The 17,853-nt window shown below is 41.8% G+C and overlaps 1 protein-coding gene across 1 annotated transcript in view; it reads right to left on the bottom strand.

Moving 5' to 3' along the window:
- Positions 1 to 12,608: 12,608 nt before the first annotated feature.
- LOC122066987 overlaps positions 12,609 to 17,853 on the bottom strand; it is a 14,304-nt gene continuing 9,059 nt past the window's right edge. The window contains exons 2-4 of the mRNA XM_042630828.1: positions 13,324 to 13,453; positions 13,144 to 13,186; positions 12,609 to 12,924 (exon numbers count right to left, since the gene is read on the bottom strand). Of these exons, the coding sequence (XP_042486762.1) occupies positions 12,847 to 12,924; positions 13,144 to 13,186; positions 13,324 to 13,453 (251 nt within the window). The 3' untranslated portion in view covers positions 12,609 to 12,846. The remainder of the gene's footprint in view (positions 12,925 to 13,143; positions 13,187 to 13,323; positions 13,454 to 17,853) is intronic.

Raw genomic sequence — 17,853 nt, 5'->3', positions numbered from 1 at the left:
TAAAATGGGCCTTGCCCTGTATTAAAGTAAAAGCAATACGATTAGCCCTCTGGTTATATCACCAAAATTGTCGACTATCCTAGTGATCAGTTGGGCATACTTCTAACCACCACCGTTGGTACATAACCTTGGGCTTTCCCCTAGTGATATACCCAACGCCTAAACCGTATACTCCTATATGAGATCGTACTACTGCATAGTGCCACCATGTCCCATTCCACTCGTCACCAATGCATTCATTTCCAAGCCGACTACGGCATCTAGTCTAGCCATGGATCATAACCAATAATTTAAAATCATCCATCTCATAACTTATAGCAAGAATAAGTATTTAACAATTAAAGATTTCAACATAACAATCATAAATAAATTTCATAATGCACAAGACAAAGCATGCAAATGGCATTTGTGGATGACTACTCTACACATAGTAAATAAGTGATGACATGGCTAATCTACAAAAATAATGGAATGATGCAAAAACACTCCAAAAATAAAGTAAACATCCACTTCCCACTTACCTAGATATGTAGAATAGCTCACACCGGATACGAATGAGAATCGAGGTACGATGATCCCATCGTGTTTAAAATCATCATAGGAGTTGCCCAACAAATTTGGGCCCAACCAAAAGCCGATAGGTCAGATTGGTAGGTCAATCGGTGGGCCAGGCACCTGCTGGTTCTTGTCCGTTGCTTAACCTAGGGGCTCTGCTTGGAGCGATGGGCCAGGAGCGACTGGCCAGATGCCCACCAGTCCTTGCTTGCTACTTGACCCAGGGGCTCTACCTGGATGGGGAGGCTAGGAATGGCGGGCCAGGTGCCCATCGGTCCTTACTTGTCGATCGAGCCTGAAGCCCGACCAGGACAGGTGGGCTCTGGATTGGTGGGTCCAACCACTTCCAGGGTGCCCACCAATCAGAATCGAGATTTTACTATTCACCTCCATTCTTCATCCCACATTAAGGAAACCACAAGGGGTCGATTCGACCATATTTTCCACACATCTAAGGTCCCATATTGTGATTCTAACCTAGATCTAGAGTCGATTCAAGGTTTTAAGCTCGGATCTTACCTTTTTGTTCAAGAATTCCTTAAAAACCCCAAATCTCTTCTCTAGCTCAAGAAATCACCAAATACTTTTCAAATCTTACAATTTCTTCCTCTAAAACCTTCAAAAACAACATATAGGTCTTTCATTAAACCTTAGATTCATATTCTTAAGTGGGATTAACAAGATTTAAAGGATTTCTACCTGAATTATAGGGTTTCACTTAGGGTTTCTTAAGGGTTTAAGAAATATGGGTTTCACTCACCTCAAAATGTAGATCTCAAGATGAGGATCACTTATTCGACACCAGAATCGAAAGATCCAACCTCGGCGTCATACTTCAAGCACCTCTTCCTCTTTTCTTCCTTCTTCTTCCCTTCTCTTTCTTTCTTTTCTCTCTCTTCTTTACTTTTCTCACCCACCTTGTAAAGCAATATATGAGGGAAAAGATAAGTAATAATTTCTATTTATACCTAGATCAAAATATCTAATGACTAGAGTGGTAGGTCACACTGGTGGGTTCGACTCACTTATAACAACACACTAGTCAGTCGAAACTTAGTCGAATAATTGGGATTTCGATGGGACTCAGCTCCTGACACATATATCACTCCTAGTATATGATTTAAAACATGTACTCGCCATAAAATATGGCTACATACCTTTATTGTGTGTATATAACCCTGTGATATGTGCAAGTGCACGGTTTGGGCATGCAGACTTCACTAGGCACCTGCTTAGATTCGTCTGGCCATCCCGAGTTAGAGTCACCCTTGCTACCATATTCCATAAGGTACCTAACGCATCTCGATCGGGTTCAGATCCTGCATGATGAAACCGAACCAACCAGGTAAATAGATCAGGTTTAGAAAGTAGGGTATCACAATGATTGTTGTATGTTTGTTGTATTCATGCATTGATTATGTGCATTAGAATTACTTGTAGTCACGGATTACACTTTATGGCCGATGTGTTCCTAGTATCGTGTACTCCGGGACTGCATTTGGAAATGGATATGCTTTGTAGTCGATGGGATTCTCGGTGATGTGTAGTCCATACTCAATTGCTATGCATGCTAGATAGGTATATAGTCGCGGGTTACACCTTATGTCCAATGTGCTCCCAGTATCATGCACCCCAAGATTATACTTGGAAATGGACTTGATTCATGGCCGATGGTGATATCGGTGTCATGTGGTCCATAATAATTGTATCATTATGTAAGGCATGTAGGATATTGTGGTTAGGTTACATTCCCCATGCTATGTTCCTATGCCAATAGGAGTAAGGTGTTGGATAACCCAATGGTGGTATGTTTGATGAACCTTCCTAGAATGTCACACCCACAGTATGATGTGATTGTTACCAGAGGTAGGAACTAGTCCAGCATGGCCGATGGTGATCCTGGTGCCGTGACTGCCAGGAAGGGGTTATCAGGGATTTGCTAGGTGACCGATGGATGCATACCGGGATCAATAGGCTCCTAATCGCAGCTAGGACTTGTATCACTGTGTAGTCGATGGCGGTTCTGAGACAAGGGATACAACCTAATGAGCCATAGTTGCATTTACAAGATTTAGTTGTATTGTTAGGAGGATTAATAATCAAATGGAATGCATCATTCACATCATGGAATATATGTTTAATTTATGTATTCATGTCATCATGGAATAATATATATGTGAGTGTTGTACTTGATTGTGCATGAAACCCACCCCTCATTAAGTAAGTTGAAAGCTCACCCCACGTATATGCCCCTTTTTAGATGATGATGCAGGTATAGTAGTGCCGCTTGGTGGTGACTCAACCTTAGGGGGACCTGATCATGGTGTAGGTGACTGGTGGATGCCAAAGGCTGAGGAGCATGATTAGGATTGTGCCTATGATTACTGTGCTTACGCAGCACCATGAGATGTGTGGCGTGCTTTTTTTATTTTGATACAGAACTATGGATGGTATACTTTTGGACTTATTATTATAAGTCATAGATAATTGTAATAGAATTACTTGGTTACTTATATGATATCACTAGATGTTTCCCCTCTTGAAGTTATAATTCCACAATTATACTTTGATTCTGCTACTATTAGTTGGTTTGTGTTGTGAGAGTGTGCATGTTAAGGCACTGCTATTAGAGATCCTGGTAGGTTTGTAAGACGGGTACATGTCTTACTCACACCAACGGTATTCCTACTAGTAAGTTGGGATTGCTGGAATTGAGGTGTGATAGATTGGTATTAGAGTGTGATGCTCTACCTTAACTCATAATTCCAACCAAACCATGACTTGGGGAATTAGGATTTAAATAAAAATCTTAAGATAACAAATAATAGAAATTGCACAAATAAGAGATAAGCATAGGTGTCAAAGCAGTTTTATTATAATCAAGAATTGAGTACATAAGCTTACACCAATTTTTCACAAAATAAATGACAGAAAGCTAGAATTCATAGCTAGCTTAAATCTAGGAATTCAAATAACGAAAGCAAATGACAGAAAATAAACTTCAACTAACAACTATAACATGAAATTTCAAAGAAAACATGGAAAAAAGGGAAATCCTAAGACTACAGTGGCAACCTAAGCCACTACTGCTGCTGATCCTGTTGTTGGTTCTGCCCATGGCCTTGAGCCTAGCTCTAACCTTATGCTTCTAGCTCCGGCACTGGAATGGCAAGGTGGAGGACTATTGCTTGCATCTTTGCCTCAGAGGAGGCCACCCGATTGTCCAGTAGGCAGTAGCTCCAATCCACACTCTTCAGATGAGTGTCCATCCTCCTTAGTATGTTGGTGGTGGCGTCCAGATGGGTCATCACATCATTGAGTCCATAGGGCCTTGCACCCCTAGTGCCATGGGATGAGGAGGCCACAGAAGTCCCATCCCCATAGTCTGAGGGTTAGGTGGTGGAACCACCCCTGTAGGAGGCACATATGGAGGGATTATACCTCCATCACCCCCATGGCCACCTCTCAGGTGGTTCTCTATACCCATTCGCTTATCCTTCTCAACCCATCCTCAATGACCTCCTTTATGTTCAGAGTCATCTTCTTCAGAGAATCTTGGTTGAAATTCAAGACACCGGTTCCCAAGCTCTCTTCACCCTCCAAGTTCACACCAAACCATAGGAAGTCCTTAGTCAGAATCCGACCATAGCAGAGGTTTCCAGCCCTGCGTGCCCCTCCCTCAGTCCTTGTAACCATGGTCCACATCAATAGATAAGGGAGGCAAACCTTTAGCTCCATGTAGATACAATAAGTGACATAGGCCTGAAGAATGGATACCTTATCAAAATGATTGTTGCCAGGGAGAACATTCAGCTAAATGTCTTTGCATATGACGTTCAGCGCAGCACAATAATTGGCAATCAAGTGCCACCCAAAAGCCTCCTTTGTGAGCATGTTATCCATCTCTGCCTGGACATCAAAGTTCTTGAACTCGTAAGACAGAGTCCTAGGAGGACAGTAAGCCAGCTCTCCCTCATTGGAGATCATCAAAATGTTAGCCAACTCAACCATACCTAAGGAGATATCGACCCCCTCCACCCTCAAGGTGATCCTCATCTTCTCAGTGTTGTGATTCTCAAATTGCAGGTTGCAATGGAAGAGCCTCATAAGCCTTGGGTAATACTTCACATTCGGTTTTAGGATACGGTACCACATAATGGTGTCGAAGTATTGGCGGAGGCAAAACTAGTGGAAGTCCCTTGTCCTCACAAACTTCCTAGGATCAACATTCCTATACTCAAACTTCTCCCATCAATCATGTTCCTCCATAAAGCAGAACAATCAGTGATCATACTGTTCATCCATGGGAATAACCGATTGTGCGGCACCATAGTGGGGATGAACACGACGACCAAACTTGGATGCAACACAAGTTCCTAAGATTCAAGGAAAATAAAACCTAAGTTAGGGAGAATGCCAAAAATAAAGAGAAAAATCCCAAAACCTAGGTCAGAGAAGAAGGAGAACTCTCCTTGGATGCATAGGCGGCATTAATTAGTCGTGAAATTACAAGAGGAAGGTGGGGAATGGGTTAGAGAACCTTCCTTAGCCATTTCCTCTCCTTCTCCATAAGTTAGAACAGGGTTTTATGAGAGAAACCCTAATCCTGAGCCTATATATAAAGTGTTTGGGTCCACCGAAAATATGCCACCAGTAACACTGGACCTGAATCCAGTGACTGTTTCCAGTGAGCAAAAATTTCCAGGATTGCTCTCTATTTTGGTCACCGGAAATATAAATGATATTTCCAATAAACCAACCCATATTTTCGATGAAACCCCTTGTTTACGGTGAACATTTTTGGGAATGAAATTTTTTATTTATTAATTAAATTTGCTTCCTTAATTAAGGATTTCCTCCCTAATACACATGCGATCGGATTCCAATACTTGGTGGAACCCACCTATGCATGCTCTAACCCTAAATTACTTTTTGAGTATGCATGTGGGACCCACTATGCGTGTTAACTGTAACATGCTTGCTACTTATGCATGTGTGACTAATTGGGATTCCTTAATAGGAATCATGTCGCACAGGAATACCCAATCCCGATCCAATGTGTCACCTCTTGCTTCTCCTACACGGAACCAGGGTAGACCGTGCAATGTGCTACAGGCCCCACCAATTCTCTTGACACAGGATGTTGCCAACATAATGGGCAATATGATGCGTGAGGTGGAAAAGAGGCAAAATCAGTTCATGGCCGGGGTTAATACCCTGATCCAAGCTGCTATTAGAGCCTAGAATGCACCTCCTGCACCCCCTACTCCATAGGTACCAACTCCAGTGCCAACTGGTTCAGCCACCCTTTAGACATCTGATGGGATGCAATGGCAAGTGCATGGACACATGCAAGGGTAGTTTCAAGGACAAATACCCAGGAAAGTGCAAGGATAGGCCCAAGTGCAAGTAGAGGGTTGGACAGATGTAACCAAAATAATGGAGGAATTCCAAAGGCAGAGGCCCTCATAATTCTCCAATGTAAGCCATGATCAGTTGCTTCCCTTAAGATGGATTGGGGGTATGGAGAAAGTCTTCAAGTTGATGGGCTGTAATGATGAGTAGAAAATATTATGTGCCCACTACCAATTGCAAAATGAGGCCGATGCTTGGTGGAGGGCTACTGAGCCCATTATGGGAGCAACCAATCCCACCCCTACTCAGGAAGACTTCAAGGAGACCTTTTTGGGAACTACTTCCTCGAGAGCTTTCAGGATAGGAGAGAGAGTGAGTTCTCCAATCTGATTTAAGGATCTCGATCCATGCTAGAGTACCAATAGAGGTACGAGGAGCTGTACTACTTTACTCCGGAGCACATTCAAAATGATAGGTCCAAGGCAAGGAAGTTTGAAAAGGGGTTGAGGTCAAGTATCAGTTCTACGATGGTCGGGTTGAAACTGCAGACATATACTGAGGTGGTCCAAGTGGCCAAGTCTATTGAGGACTGGGATAGTGACAATTTCACAGCTCAACAAGGAATGGGGAAGAGGCCCATGGTTTCCTCTGATTCCAAGGAAGCCAGCAAGCACTCTAGATGCCCTTATATCAACCCAACTCCAGTCCAGTCAAGAAGGCCAAAAGCAAGTCAAGCCTCCCAATCCTCCCACTCCAGTGGTATGTCTCAATCTATGGGATTAAGCCCTAGGTGCTTCAATTGTGACCAGCCAGGTCACCTAGCCTAGACAAGCCCCCACTGTAGATTGGGTGATGCACCTTATACCCTACCACCTAGGCCCTAGTAGGCTTATGTAGCCAACTGGCCAGCCCAACCATCATAGGGCCAGAGACCATAAGGAAGGGTATTTGCTATGACCACAGAGGATGCAAAAGCTACATTGGGAATGGTGAAAGATACATTATTGATGTCATTTTTACCTGCACATATGTTATTTGACTCAAAAGCCTCCCATTCATTTGTTTCACCGAAATTTATGAAGAAGATGAGAATTCCACCCAAGAACTTAACCCAATGCTTGGTAGTGAGTACACCTATAAGGAGTGTGGTGGGTTTGAGTTATGTTTACAAACCATGTCCGATGACCATAAATGGACATGACTTAAATGCACACTTGATCGATTTGGATATGACCGATTTTGATGTAATTCTAAGGATGGACTAGTTGTCTGCTTACAGAGCCAGTGTGTTATATGCAGAGATGGTGATAGTATTCAGACCCCATAATGAGGGAGAATTTATCTTTGTAGGGGATAAGCCAAAGAAACACAAGAAGATTGTTGTGTTAGCACTTCAGATGAAGAAGCTACTAGACCAAAGGTGTCAAGGCTACCTGACATCTATGACGGATATCGATATATAGGTCAGAATTGACCGAACTGGATGTGGTAAGGGAATTTCCTTATGTATTTCCAGATAATTTGATAGGATTGCCCTCGGACTGAGAGACAAAGTTTTTTGTAGACCTACTCCCCAGCTCGACACCAATGTCAAAGGCTCCTTACCATATGGCCCCCATAGAACTGAAGGAATTACAGGTGCAACATTAGGACTTTCTGAAGAAGGGATTCATTAGACCTAGTGTGTCTCCTTGGGGAGCACCGGTATTGTTTGTCAAGAAGAAGGATCGAAGCATGAGATTGTGCATTAATTATCAGGAGCTTAACAAGCTAAACATCAAGAACCGATATCCTTTGCCAAGGATTAATGACCTGTTTGATCAACTGCAGGGTGCTAAGGTATTCTCCAAGATTGACCTTAGATCGGGCTACCACCAGACCAGAATCAAGGATAGTGATGTCAGTAAAATAGCTTTTAGATCTCGGAATGGACATTACGTGTTACTGACCAATGCACCGGCTGCTTTCATAGACTTGATGAACCGGGTATTTCAGGATGTCTTGGACAAGTTTGTAATTGTGTTCATTGATGACATTTTGGTATATTCCAAGTGTGCAGAGGAACATGCTGTTCACCTGAGGCTAGTACTGCAACGTCTGAGAGAAAAGCAACTCTACGCCAAATTCCATAAGTGTGAGTTTTGGCTTTCATGGGTGGCATTTCTAGGCCACATTGTCTCAGATAAGGGGATAGAGGCTGACCCAGGAAAAGTGAAGGCAGTTCTACAGTGGGACAACCCCAAGAATGTGGCAGACATTCGTAGTCTTCTAGGATTGGCCAGATATTATCGGAGGTTTCTTGAGAACTTCTCACGCATTTCTGCATCAATCGCCCGACTCACATGTAAGGGAGAAATTTTGAGTGATCCAATGCTTGTGAGAAGAGCTTCAAGAAGCTAAGGCAAAGGTTGTTATCAGCTCAAGTTTATCTATTCTAATCGGTGCAGGTGGTATAGTTGTGTATAGTGATGCCTCCAAGCTGGGATTAGGCTATGTGTTGATGCTGCATGGGAAGGTCATTGTCTATGCATCCCGCCAGTTGAAGGACTATGAGAAGCACTATCCCACCCATGACTTAAAATTGGTGGTGATGATTTTTGCCCTGAAAATCTGGAGGCATTACTTGTATGGTGAGAGTGAGATATACAGTGACTAGAAGAGCCTCAAGTATTTCTTCACCTAGAAGGAGCTTAATATAAGACAGAGGTGCTGGTTAGAATTGATGAAGGATTATGACTGTACTATCAACTATCACCTAGGTAAGGCCAATGTGGTAGCTGATGCACTTAGTCAGAAATCTCAGTCACTGACTCTTTCATCCTTAACTACCAATGAGCATCTACTAGAAGAGGCCAGGAAACTAGATTTGGAGCTATTAGTGGAAGATGTCACTTTGTCACTGTCGGCATCAGTGGTATAGCCTAGTCCAGTGGATAGAATTACTGCAACTCAAGGTACTGATGTAGAGTTGTAGAAATTGATAGTTGACTACAAAGAAGGAAATCAGAAGGACCCGAACTTCTCCCTAATTGAAGGTGGGATTCTTAAGTTCAAGGGAAGATTGTGCATGCCTAGTGATGGTGACTTGAGAGATACTGTTTTGAGAAAGGCACCCAGCTCTCCATACTCCATTCAACCCTACAACACTAAAATGTTTAAAGATCTAAAAGGTTCCTACTGGTGGAGAGGAATGAAGAATGATGTGGCCACACACGTGACAAGGTGCCTCACATGTCAGCAAGACAAGGCTGAAAGACAAAGGCCCCATGGGTTATTATAGTCACTACCGATTTCGGAATGGAAATGAGAGAATATCACCATGGACTTCATCACAGTTTTACCCCGCACCAACAAGGGTATGGATGCCATTTGGGTAGTTGTGGACTGTTTGACCATGGCAGCCCACTTCATCCCAATTAAGGTCACTTTCTCCATAGAAAAGTTGGCCAAGTTGTACACTGACAGCATCATCCGGTTGCATAGTATATCAATTAACATTATCTCGGATCGAGATCCCAGATTCACTTCTAAGTTCTAGACGTGTGCAGAAGGCTATGGACACACAATTAAATTTCAGCATTGCATCCCACCCATAAATCGATGGACAGTCGAAGAGATCTATCCAGACATTGGAGGACCTACTTCGAGCATGTGCCTTGGATATAAGTTACAGTTGAGATGAGAACATCTCTCTTATTCTCCTAAAATAACAATTACCAGGCCACCATCATATGTCTCCGTTCGAGGCACAGTATGGTAGGAAATGCTAGACTTTTTTGTATTGGAACGAAGTTGGTGAATGACACATTCTAGGCCCGGACTTGACATAAGCCGTGTGAGAAGGTGAATGTGATCAGAGAAAGAACCAAGGTAACTCAATTCAGACAGAAGAGTTATGCAGATGTTAGAAGGAAGCATCTAGAATTTGGGGTGCATCCACCCTATCAGCTTCTTCTTCTCTTGGAAATTGGGCCCACACTATCTGCTTATACTTCGGAATCGGGAGACCAATGGCTTGGGTCCATCAAGGACGCATCCTTACACTTTGGCTTGGCTTCGCAGTAGGTGCAGGTTGGATGATAATGACCACCAAGCTGGATGTTAGGATGTGGTTTCAAGATTGGATTGATGGTTCAATACACCATTAACCTTGGGCTCCACCTATAATCAATCAAAACATTCTGCAGCTTTTGCCAGCCTCTCACCATTGATGTTCAATGTATAAGTACAATCACTAAACGGGGTTTTGCATCCCGTACCTACCTAAGGTTATTCAACTCCAAATCGGGATCCATATTGGGCTCAGTCGATTCCAATCCAACAGGAGTCCGCCTAAATCCTGGATTGGCTGCTTTGGATCAGGCTCAGTCAATTCGATTAATCTAATTCCAATTCTCGAAAAACTATTTCCTACTAAAGAGATTTTGGGGGGAGGGGGTTTAATGACAGGGAAGGGAAAATGAGAGAATTCCTTTCATTAGTTATTAGTTTTCATTGAGAAAATATATGACAATAATTATCATTGTTGTCTGATACTTTACTCTTCCCAAAAGTATTATTTTCCCCTAGCTTTTCCTTCTGTAATGCAACTAAATAATCACATCTCTACTTCTTTCAATTTTCCTTTCCCAGGTCATTTGGAAAAGCAACCAAACATAGTATATCATTCTTTGTGAAAGAACCATTGGTCCCGAATCACCTAACACGCCCACCTTCTGTGTTAAGGTGAGCTCCGACTCTATTTTTAACCTTCCAATTTCCTAAAGCATGCCATGGATCCTTTCTGGATTTTAAGATGATCAAACCCAATTCTAAAAAGGATGAAGAGCAAGAAGGGCCTTGTGGCTCTTCAATCTATACTTGCATCTAAACTAGATTAATGCCTTGGTAGACCGTCTGCCTAGGGTGTCTGCCCTATAAACAAGCCCTAGAGGTAGAGGTGCTAAAACCTATGTTAGATTGAAGTATCGTTCTACTTCCGATGGCTAATAACACAAAAAAGGTATGTGCAAGAACAACAAAGATATAAAAAATTAAATACACATGCACAAGAGGTAAGAGATTTATGTGGTTCAACAAAATTACCTATATCTATAAAGTGGGATCCAAATTTTCACTAAGAATTAAGAGAAGAGAAGAAAAAATAGAAACCCTTGACATTTCATGCTCAATCCCAAAGCCCCCATGTACACCCTTCTCTCATCTCTCATTCATACTACACTCTCAACTTGGCTCTTTGCTTAGTCCTTGTACACATGTTGCACCTACATTGTACCTCTTGAGTCTCTCACAAAGATCCTCACATCTTGGGCCCCTTATTTGGATCATTATGAACACTTGGTTCAAAACTACTTTCGTTAGTAGACAAATCTCTCATTTTATAGACTCATTCTTGTTTTCTCTCTCCATTATAAAAAAACTCACTCATTCTCTCTCCTCATCTTGGAAGCCATCAACTTAAGAAGATCAAACCCTTGAAGACTTCATCCATATTGAAATATTCATTCTTCCACATGATTGAAAGACAATTCTTAGGAAGACTCCAACCTTTTCCATTCATTCTTTTTCTCTTTTGTGGTAGAGAAAACTCATTAATTCTCTCATCAGGAAAACCCACTAAGAAGAGGTAGTTGATGCCAACAAATATTTCACATGACTTCACATATGTTTGGACCCAATTTGGTCCAACCACCTAAAAAAATCTGCAACAACATCAACCAATCTAAACCATTCAACCAATCCATCAACCGATAAAAGCTACCAAACTAACAACCTAGCCTAAATCAGCAAAACCAACCAACCGAACCAAAGTCTTATTCGGGTTGGATTCAGTTTGGGGTTTTTCAATCCCAAAACTGATTCAATGCTTGAATAAGAAACCGAAATCAGCCTAAAACTCATAAAAAGACTAATTTTTTTGTGTAAATTTGTATAGAAAACCAAACCCAAATCGGACCAAAACTGACCTGTTAACAAACTAAAACCAGAATTTCCTTACTAGTTTGATTTCAGTTTCACCATTCCCACACCAAACCAACTCAACTTGGACCAAAATCGAATCGACCAAACAACCCTACCCTAGAGGTCACCACCACATCTTAATTAAGAAGGCGAAATTGTTGATCCATCCATCATCTGAACGCAGATCCCACCCAAACTAACCGACTTGACCCTGGCCCAATTTCTCCTAGGGGTGGCAATGAATCACAAGTGGGTCAGGTTAAGGTTGCAACATTGTGTCGCCCACAGGGTAATAGCTAAGCACTCGACCTGAACTTGACACCATAGGAACCAATACAAGCCATGGGCTCTTCAATAAAAGGCCTAGTTAGAGAATCTTCCGCATCAATTGGAAATGGAATCCTTATTATATCAGCAGATTGGGATCACAGTAGGTTGGCACATTGGGTCAAGAATTACCACTCTAAATCCGCCCCCCTCCCCCCGCGGCCCAAGTTTAATTTCTATTTTATTTATGGGGCTAATAGTTATCATCTCATGAAAAACCCTTTTTGCTCCACCTAGCCCTATCCCCCTCCAGGGGTATTTTAATGATAGGTTTTACAGGAACTGGAAGATCATATTTGGTCACTAGCAACAAACTCCTATGTTCCTTTCATTACGGTATTTCCGAACAAGTTCCTGGACGACAAGCCTAAAGGTTATTATTGGGTGGAGGATAAGTGGAAATCAAGCTCTACCTGTAACTTGCAAGCCAATGCCTGATTTTTAGCCTATGAAAAGAAATAGGTCCAATAGCATTACCAATATTAGCAGAGAACAGCTTCTCTACATGATTGAGCATCTTTTTACACAAAGACACGATGGTCGGAGGTATTTAATCATCAAGCCCCTTATAATATATAGTGTCTTAACGAAGAACCGAACATTTCAGCATCAGCATAGATGAAGGGTGAACCATTTCACTTGACGCTGTCAGTACATTTCCAGCATCCTCCCCCTTAAAATAGCTTCTGCTTTTCTCACCTGCTTCACAGGTCCAATGATGAATACCTACACGAAGTCAGATCTTAGTAACCTAACGATGAAGGATGAACTGATGAAGTCATCTCTGTCAAAACCATAGCAATAACACGACAGCAACTCATCATGCATCAGATTTATAATTCCAAATTTACAGATGAGTCATGCAAGGAGATGAGTTCTGGACCAAATCAGAAAATGGGAGGGTGCCAAGTACTTAAGTTTGTCTAATAGTATAAATTGACAAACCTTGTCAGGTGGTCCCTTGGAACCTCCGATGAGAATCTCTGCACTGTTAAGATGCAATTAAAAATGTAAATGAAACCAGCAAGTCTAAACCAAAATGTGCACATAATGGGGAAAGAGATGTAAACAAGTTTTTGTGTGTATGTGTGGGTGAGAGAGAGAGAGAGAGAGAGAGGAGCTTACTTGCAAGATTCCTTGATTGACATGATAGAAGCTCCTCTTTTTCCGATGACACGTCCCATTTTTCCCGGAGGAACATCTAACACTGACAAGATTTCCTCTTCAGGAACATTCCCATCCACAATTAGGTTATCTGCCAGGACATAAGCTCATTAAAAAGAAGTAGAAATTTCAGCAAATTGTCTTAAACAACCTTAGCGAATATTTAACAGCATAGTCTAAAATCCCCTCGACATGTATTTCAATCACTGAATTTAAGCATGAACACGATAAATACTATTGATTTCAAGAGAAGGATATAATCAGTTCTTCCCCAGCTTCCATGGATGGAACTTCTATTTCTGGTTCCCCTCAGAAGAAACTGATATTTTAAAGAATATGGCCATGTATGAAAAAAATTTTTGGATAAAGGACTAGTCTTCACCTGCCCACCCACTATGCCGTGAACCAACCTGCTTTCCAATGAAAAAAGTATGGATGTATGTTTAACAAATGCCATACAGAAAGGCAGAGACTATTAAAATCAGAAAGATATTTCCCTTGTAATGAAAAACTTTCATAGTAAGCACACACAACACTCAAGGAATTCCTATCTGTAAAAATTGATAATGCAAGGAGAGAAGTTAACACTATTTTGTCTAGCAAGGTGATGGTGACAATATTCCAGGAAGAAGACGATATAATCAATGCAGCAATGCAACTCCACTAAGTGGATGCTTCCTCTAGTTGAGGCTTAATTGGCTCAAGTTTGCAATCATATTTGAAGCTTCTAGCATGTGACTGGAAAGGGATTTTGAGAAAGAGTTCAAACCCCTCGGAGAGCTGAATCAAGGGTATGAACTGTGAATAAGAAGATGCCGAGTCAAAAAGACCGCAAGAAAGCATTCAATCTGTTTTTATATCGCATAGTAGCCAGATTCACAAAGAAGAGATCAACAGGGAAGTAAGTATCTTAAGTTAGATCTGACAAGCACAAAACTCGCTCCCTCTACCTATGATCTGACCTCCCCATGCCCCTTTCCCCCCCAGCAGTCTCTGGCATCAGCCCTCTCCCCCCTCCGACAGCCACCTGCCTCCCTTTGCTCCTCTAACCTCTCCTCCCTCTTTGATGAAAGGCCTTAAGAAGAAGGGAAGAAATCACACCTCACACATTGCACAAATCAAACTAATTCTCATTCAAATAATTTCACCTTCCCTTTTTTTTTTTTTTTGCTAAAAGGTCATTTAATTAAAAGAGAATAAAAGAAAACAAAGAGAAATACAAAAGGGCAGGCCGATCCCACTAAACCCACTTGCAACCTCCACCTTCGGCATGGCCATCAGCAGAGGGAAAGCAAAGGGCTTAGCCAAATCGAAAACGGTGCCTGTCCAATGCATCAGAAGCTAACTCATCAACTACATGTCTCGGGAACTCCACTGAGAATTCTGAAGTACAAGATTTAGATGCTTTCCTAGCCAGAAAATCAGCGACTACATTAGCTTCACGAAAACAGTGAGTGATCTTCCATTGCACCAACTCCAAAAAGGAAATAACAGATCTCCATTTCTGCAGGGCAAACCATGGAATCTCCCTTCTATGAACTGCTGAGACCACGGACGCTGAGTCTGACTCAATCCAAACACCCCTAGCATGATAGTGTCTAGCTAGCAGAATACCCTCCAAGACTGCCTCAAATTCAGCTTCATATATTTGTTTGACTCCCAGAAAAATGCTAAAAGAGTCGATTACCTTGCCTTTATCATCCCGTAAGACACCACCCGCACCTGCATTACCTGGGTTACCAAGCGAACTTCCATCCACATTGATCAAAATAATTTCACCTTCCCCAACATTGGGTATATGCAAGTATTTAAAGAGAAAATAACAAGACTCCTACTTGGACTCTCTTGTAACCAACCCTAGTTCTCTATCTCCTACGTATCATATCCAAAGTAAACATGAGAAAATAAAATATATAATATTAAACTAATCTACTTCCAACCCTTGTTGGACCAAAAACCTGGGTTGGACCAGTTTTTCTTGGTTCCTGGCTTCCAAAGCCGGTCATGCTGGTCCAACCAGGTAAGTACAGTCTTATCTGCATCAACTCTCCTCCTTTGAAAAGAATTCAACCCTGTCAAGTTTGGATGAGGTCTAAGAATGCCGTCAGAGTCAATGCACTTGAGAAAAGTACCAACTGTCCTCTTGAGCTTGAGAGGGGGAAGATCCTTTGCCAGAAGAAACTTTATCTCAAGACCACCACGCTGAAAAGAGTATGTATTCTCATAACCACAGTGCTTGGCTTTCTTGTCGAACAATCATGGGTGCCCCAGAAGAATGTGACAGACTTTCAGAGGGAGAACATCACACTGAATTTGACCAATTAGTCCACCAATGGAATACGTGAGCAAACACCTTTCATTAATTTTCAGATTATTGTTGTTCACGCACCCAACCTTCTAGGGGTTCAGATGAGGCTCTGTTTCTAGACCTAACTTACGAACATCTTCAACAACGACGTTGGTGCAACTGCCAAGGTTAATCACCATATTACACAAGCTATCATTGCATTGTACCCTGGTCTGAAAAAAATTCTTATGGCACCAATCGTCGTTCTTGGGAATCTTCTGTGTAGTCAAAAGAGGACGGATCACAGAGAACGATTGACGCTCACCATCACTGTCACCATCAATAATCTCACGATCACACTTCAGCCTTCAGATTTACTATTCCTGTTTTTTGGTATATAGGGTATAAAATTGTCCTTGTCAATGTACGCTAACAACAGGTTAGGAGATTGATTAGCTCGATGCCCTTACCCCTTGCATGTGAAACATTGAATAGCCTCCTTTGGAAATACTGAGTTCCTATCATAACCACGCTAAGGGTGGGGAGTACGGATGATTAGGCCGTGAAGATGACATGTCTGAATCACGCAGAGGTGCTTCACGTCGAGGTGGAGAATACGACCGGTTAGGTCGTGAAGATGCCATAGATGAAGCACTAGCCTATGGTCTGCTAATTGATTTTTCCTGTGAAGATGACTATGGCAGAATAGAACTAGGAACCCTAAGAAAAGCATCAATAAATGGCCTCCGATTGTATGGGCATTTCAGACTTTCTTCAATCTGATATGCTACTTGTACGTTCCATTGTAGACAGTCGACTAGAGGTAAGGGTAACACTAAGTTGAGGGTGCAAACCATTGCAAAATTGTGCCACCAATACTTCTTCATCCCACTAAAAATCAGAACGAGTGGCCAAATAATAAAATCTAGCAACATTTTTTAACGGTCAAATTCTCCTATTTAAACTGTGCAAACTTGAGATGCATGCGTTGCTTGTAATCAAAAGACAAGAATCTCTGGTTCATGACTTCATGCATTTCAGCCCAAGTAGTGACTAAACCAATGCCTCGGGTTCGGTTCTATTACTGTTGCTTGACCCACCAGACTCGGGCTATGCCTTTCAGTTTAGCCTCTATAAATAGGATCTTTCGGGCCTTAGTCAACCCGTACCATCTAAAGAACATCTCTAAGCTGTGAATCCAGTGAAGGTATAGTTCTAGATTGTTATCTCCATAAAAATCAAGAACATCCAATTTTGTTGCTCTTTCCGCTCCATCATATCTACCAGTTCCATATGGTGGTGGTGGAGGTGTATGATGTGGTGGCGGTGGTGGTAGTGACGGATCCTATGGAGTGGTGTTGGAAGAATCCCCAAACTGGATGGGATTCTTTCCTTTATCTACTGTCACCAATCAATCAATAGAAACTCGCATAGATTCCATCCGTCTTAAGGAAAGTGACAATGGTAGTGAGAGCATCAATTTCTCCCTTATAGGAGTTTAGCTGTTGAATAACTTCACTATTGACTACCATGGTGGAAATAAGCAAGATTACACTCAAATATGATGGCAAAATAGTAAATAAAGGAGGTGTAAGGTACAATGGCAGAATGATAAATAACTCTGTTCTCTTTTCTATTTTTTAAAGAGTGGTAGAATTGCAAATATTTGAAATTCACTATACACCATAAAGGATATCACGTGTGGGTGCAGGGGTATACTTAGAAGTGAAGTGTAAAAAGGATAACTAGGGATAAGTGGAGAATCAAAGGGCAATACTGGAAATTCAGGAAAAAGGAATAAGGAAAATAAAAAGAATTGTGGGTTGTGGGGTTTACCGACAAAGGGAGAGTTCTCCTGCTTGGAGATGGAAACTCAACAAGTTTTGGTCTCTGTCGACTGACGGAACCAGCGATGGAGAGTCGGCTTTGACCAAGGAACGTGACTCACGATGGGACCTTGCAGGTACGTCCTCTATCCTCTCTCTTCTCTTCTTCTTCTTCTTCTTCTGTTGTTTTCTATTTCTTTCTCTTCTCGACTTTTCTTCTTCTGCTACGTCTTCTTCTCTTTCTTTTTTTTTCTTCTTTTCTGGTTAGATCTTCTCTCGACTCTCTCTTCTTGCTTCTTTTTTTTGTTTTATTGTTTTTTTCTTTTAACTCTGGTGCTATCGTTTCTCTCTGCTGCTTTGTTCCTTTTTTTTTTTTGG

Source organism: Macadamia integrifolia, unplaced genomic scaffold (genome assembly GCF_013358625.1).
Source record: "Macadamia integrifolia cultivar HAES 741 unplaced genomic scaffold, SCU_Mint_v3 scaffold2654, whole genome shotgun sequence".
NCBI classification, from domain to species: domain Eukaryota; kingdom Viridiplantae; phylum Streptophyta; class Magnoliopsida; order Proteales; family Proteaceae; genus Macadamia; species Macadamia integrifolia.
Note: the sequence above shows the minus strand (reverse complement) of the source record. Positions and strands in the feature narration are given on the sequence as shown.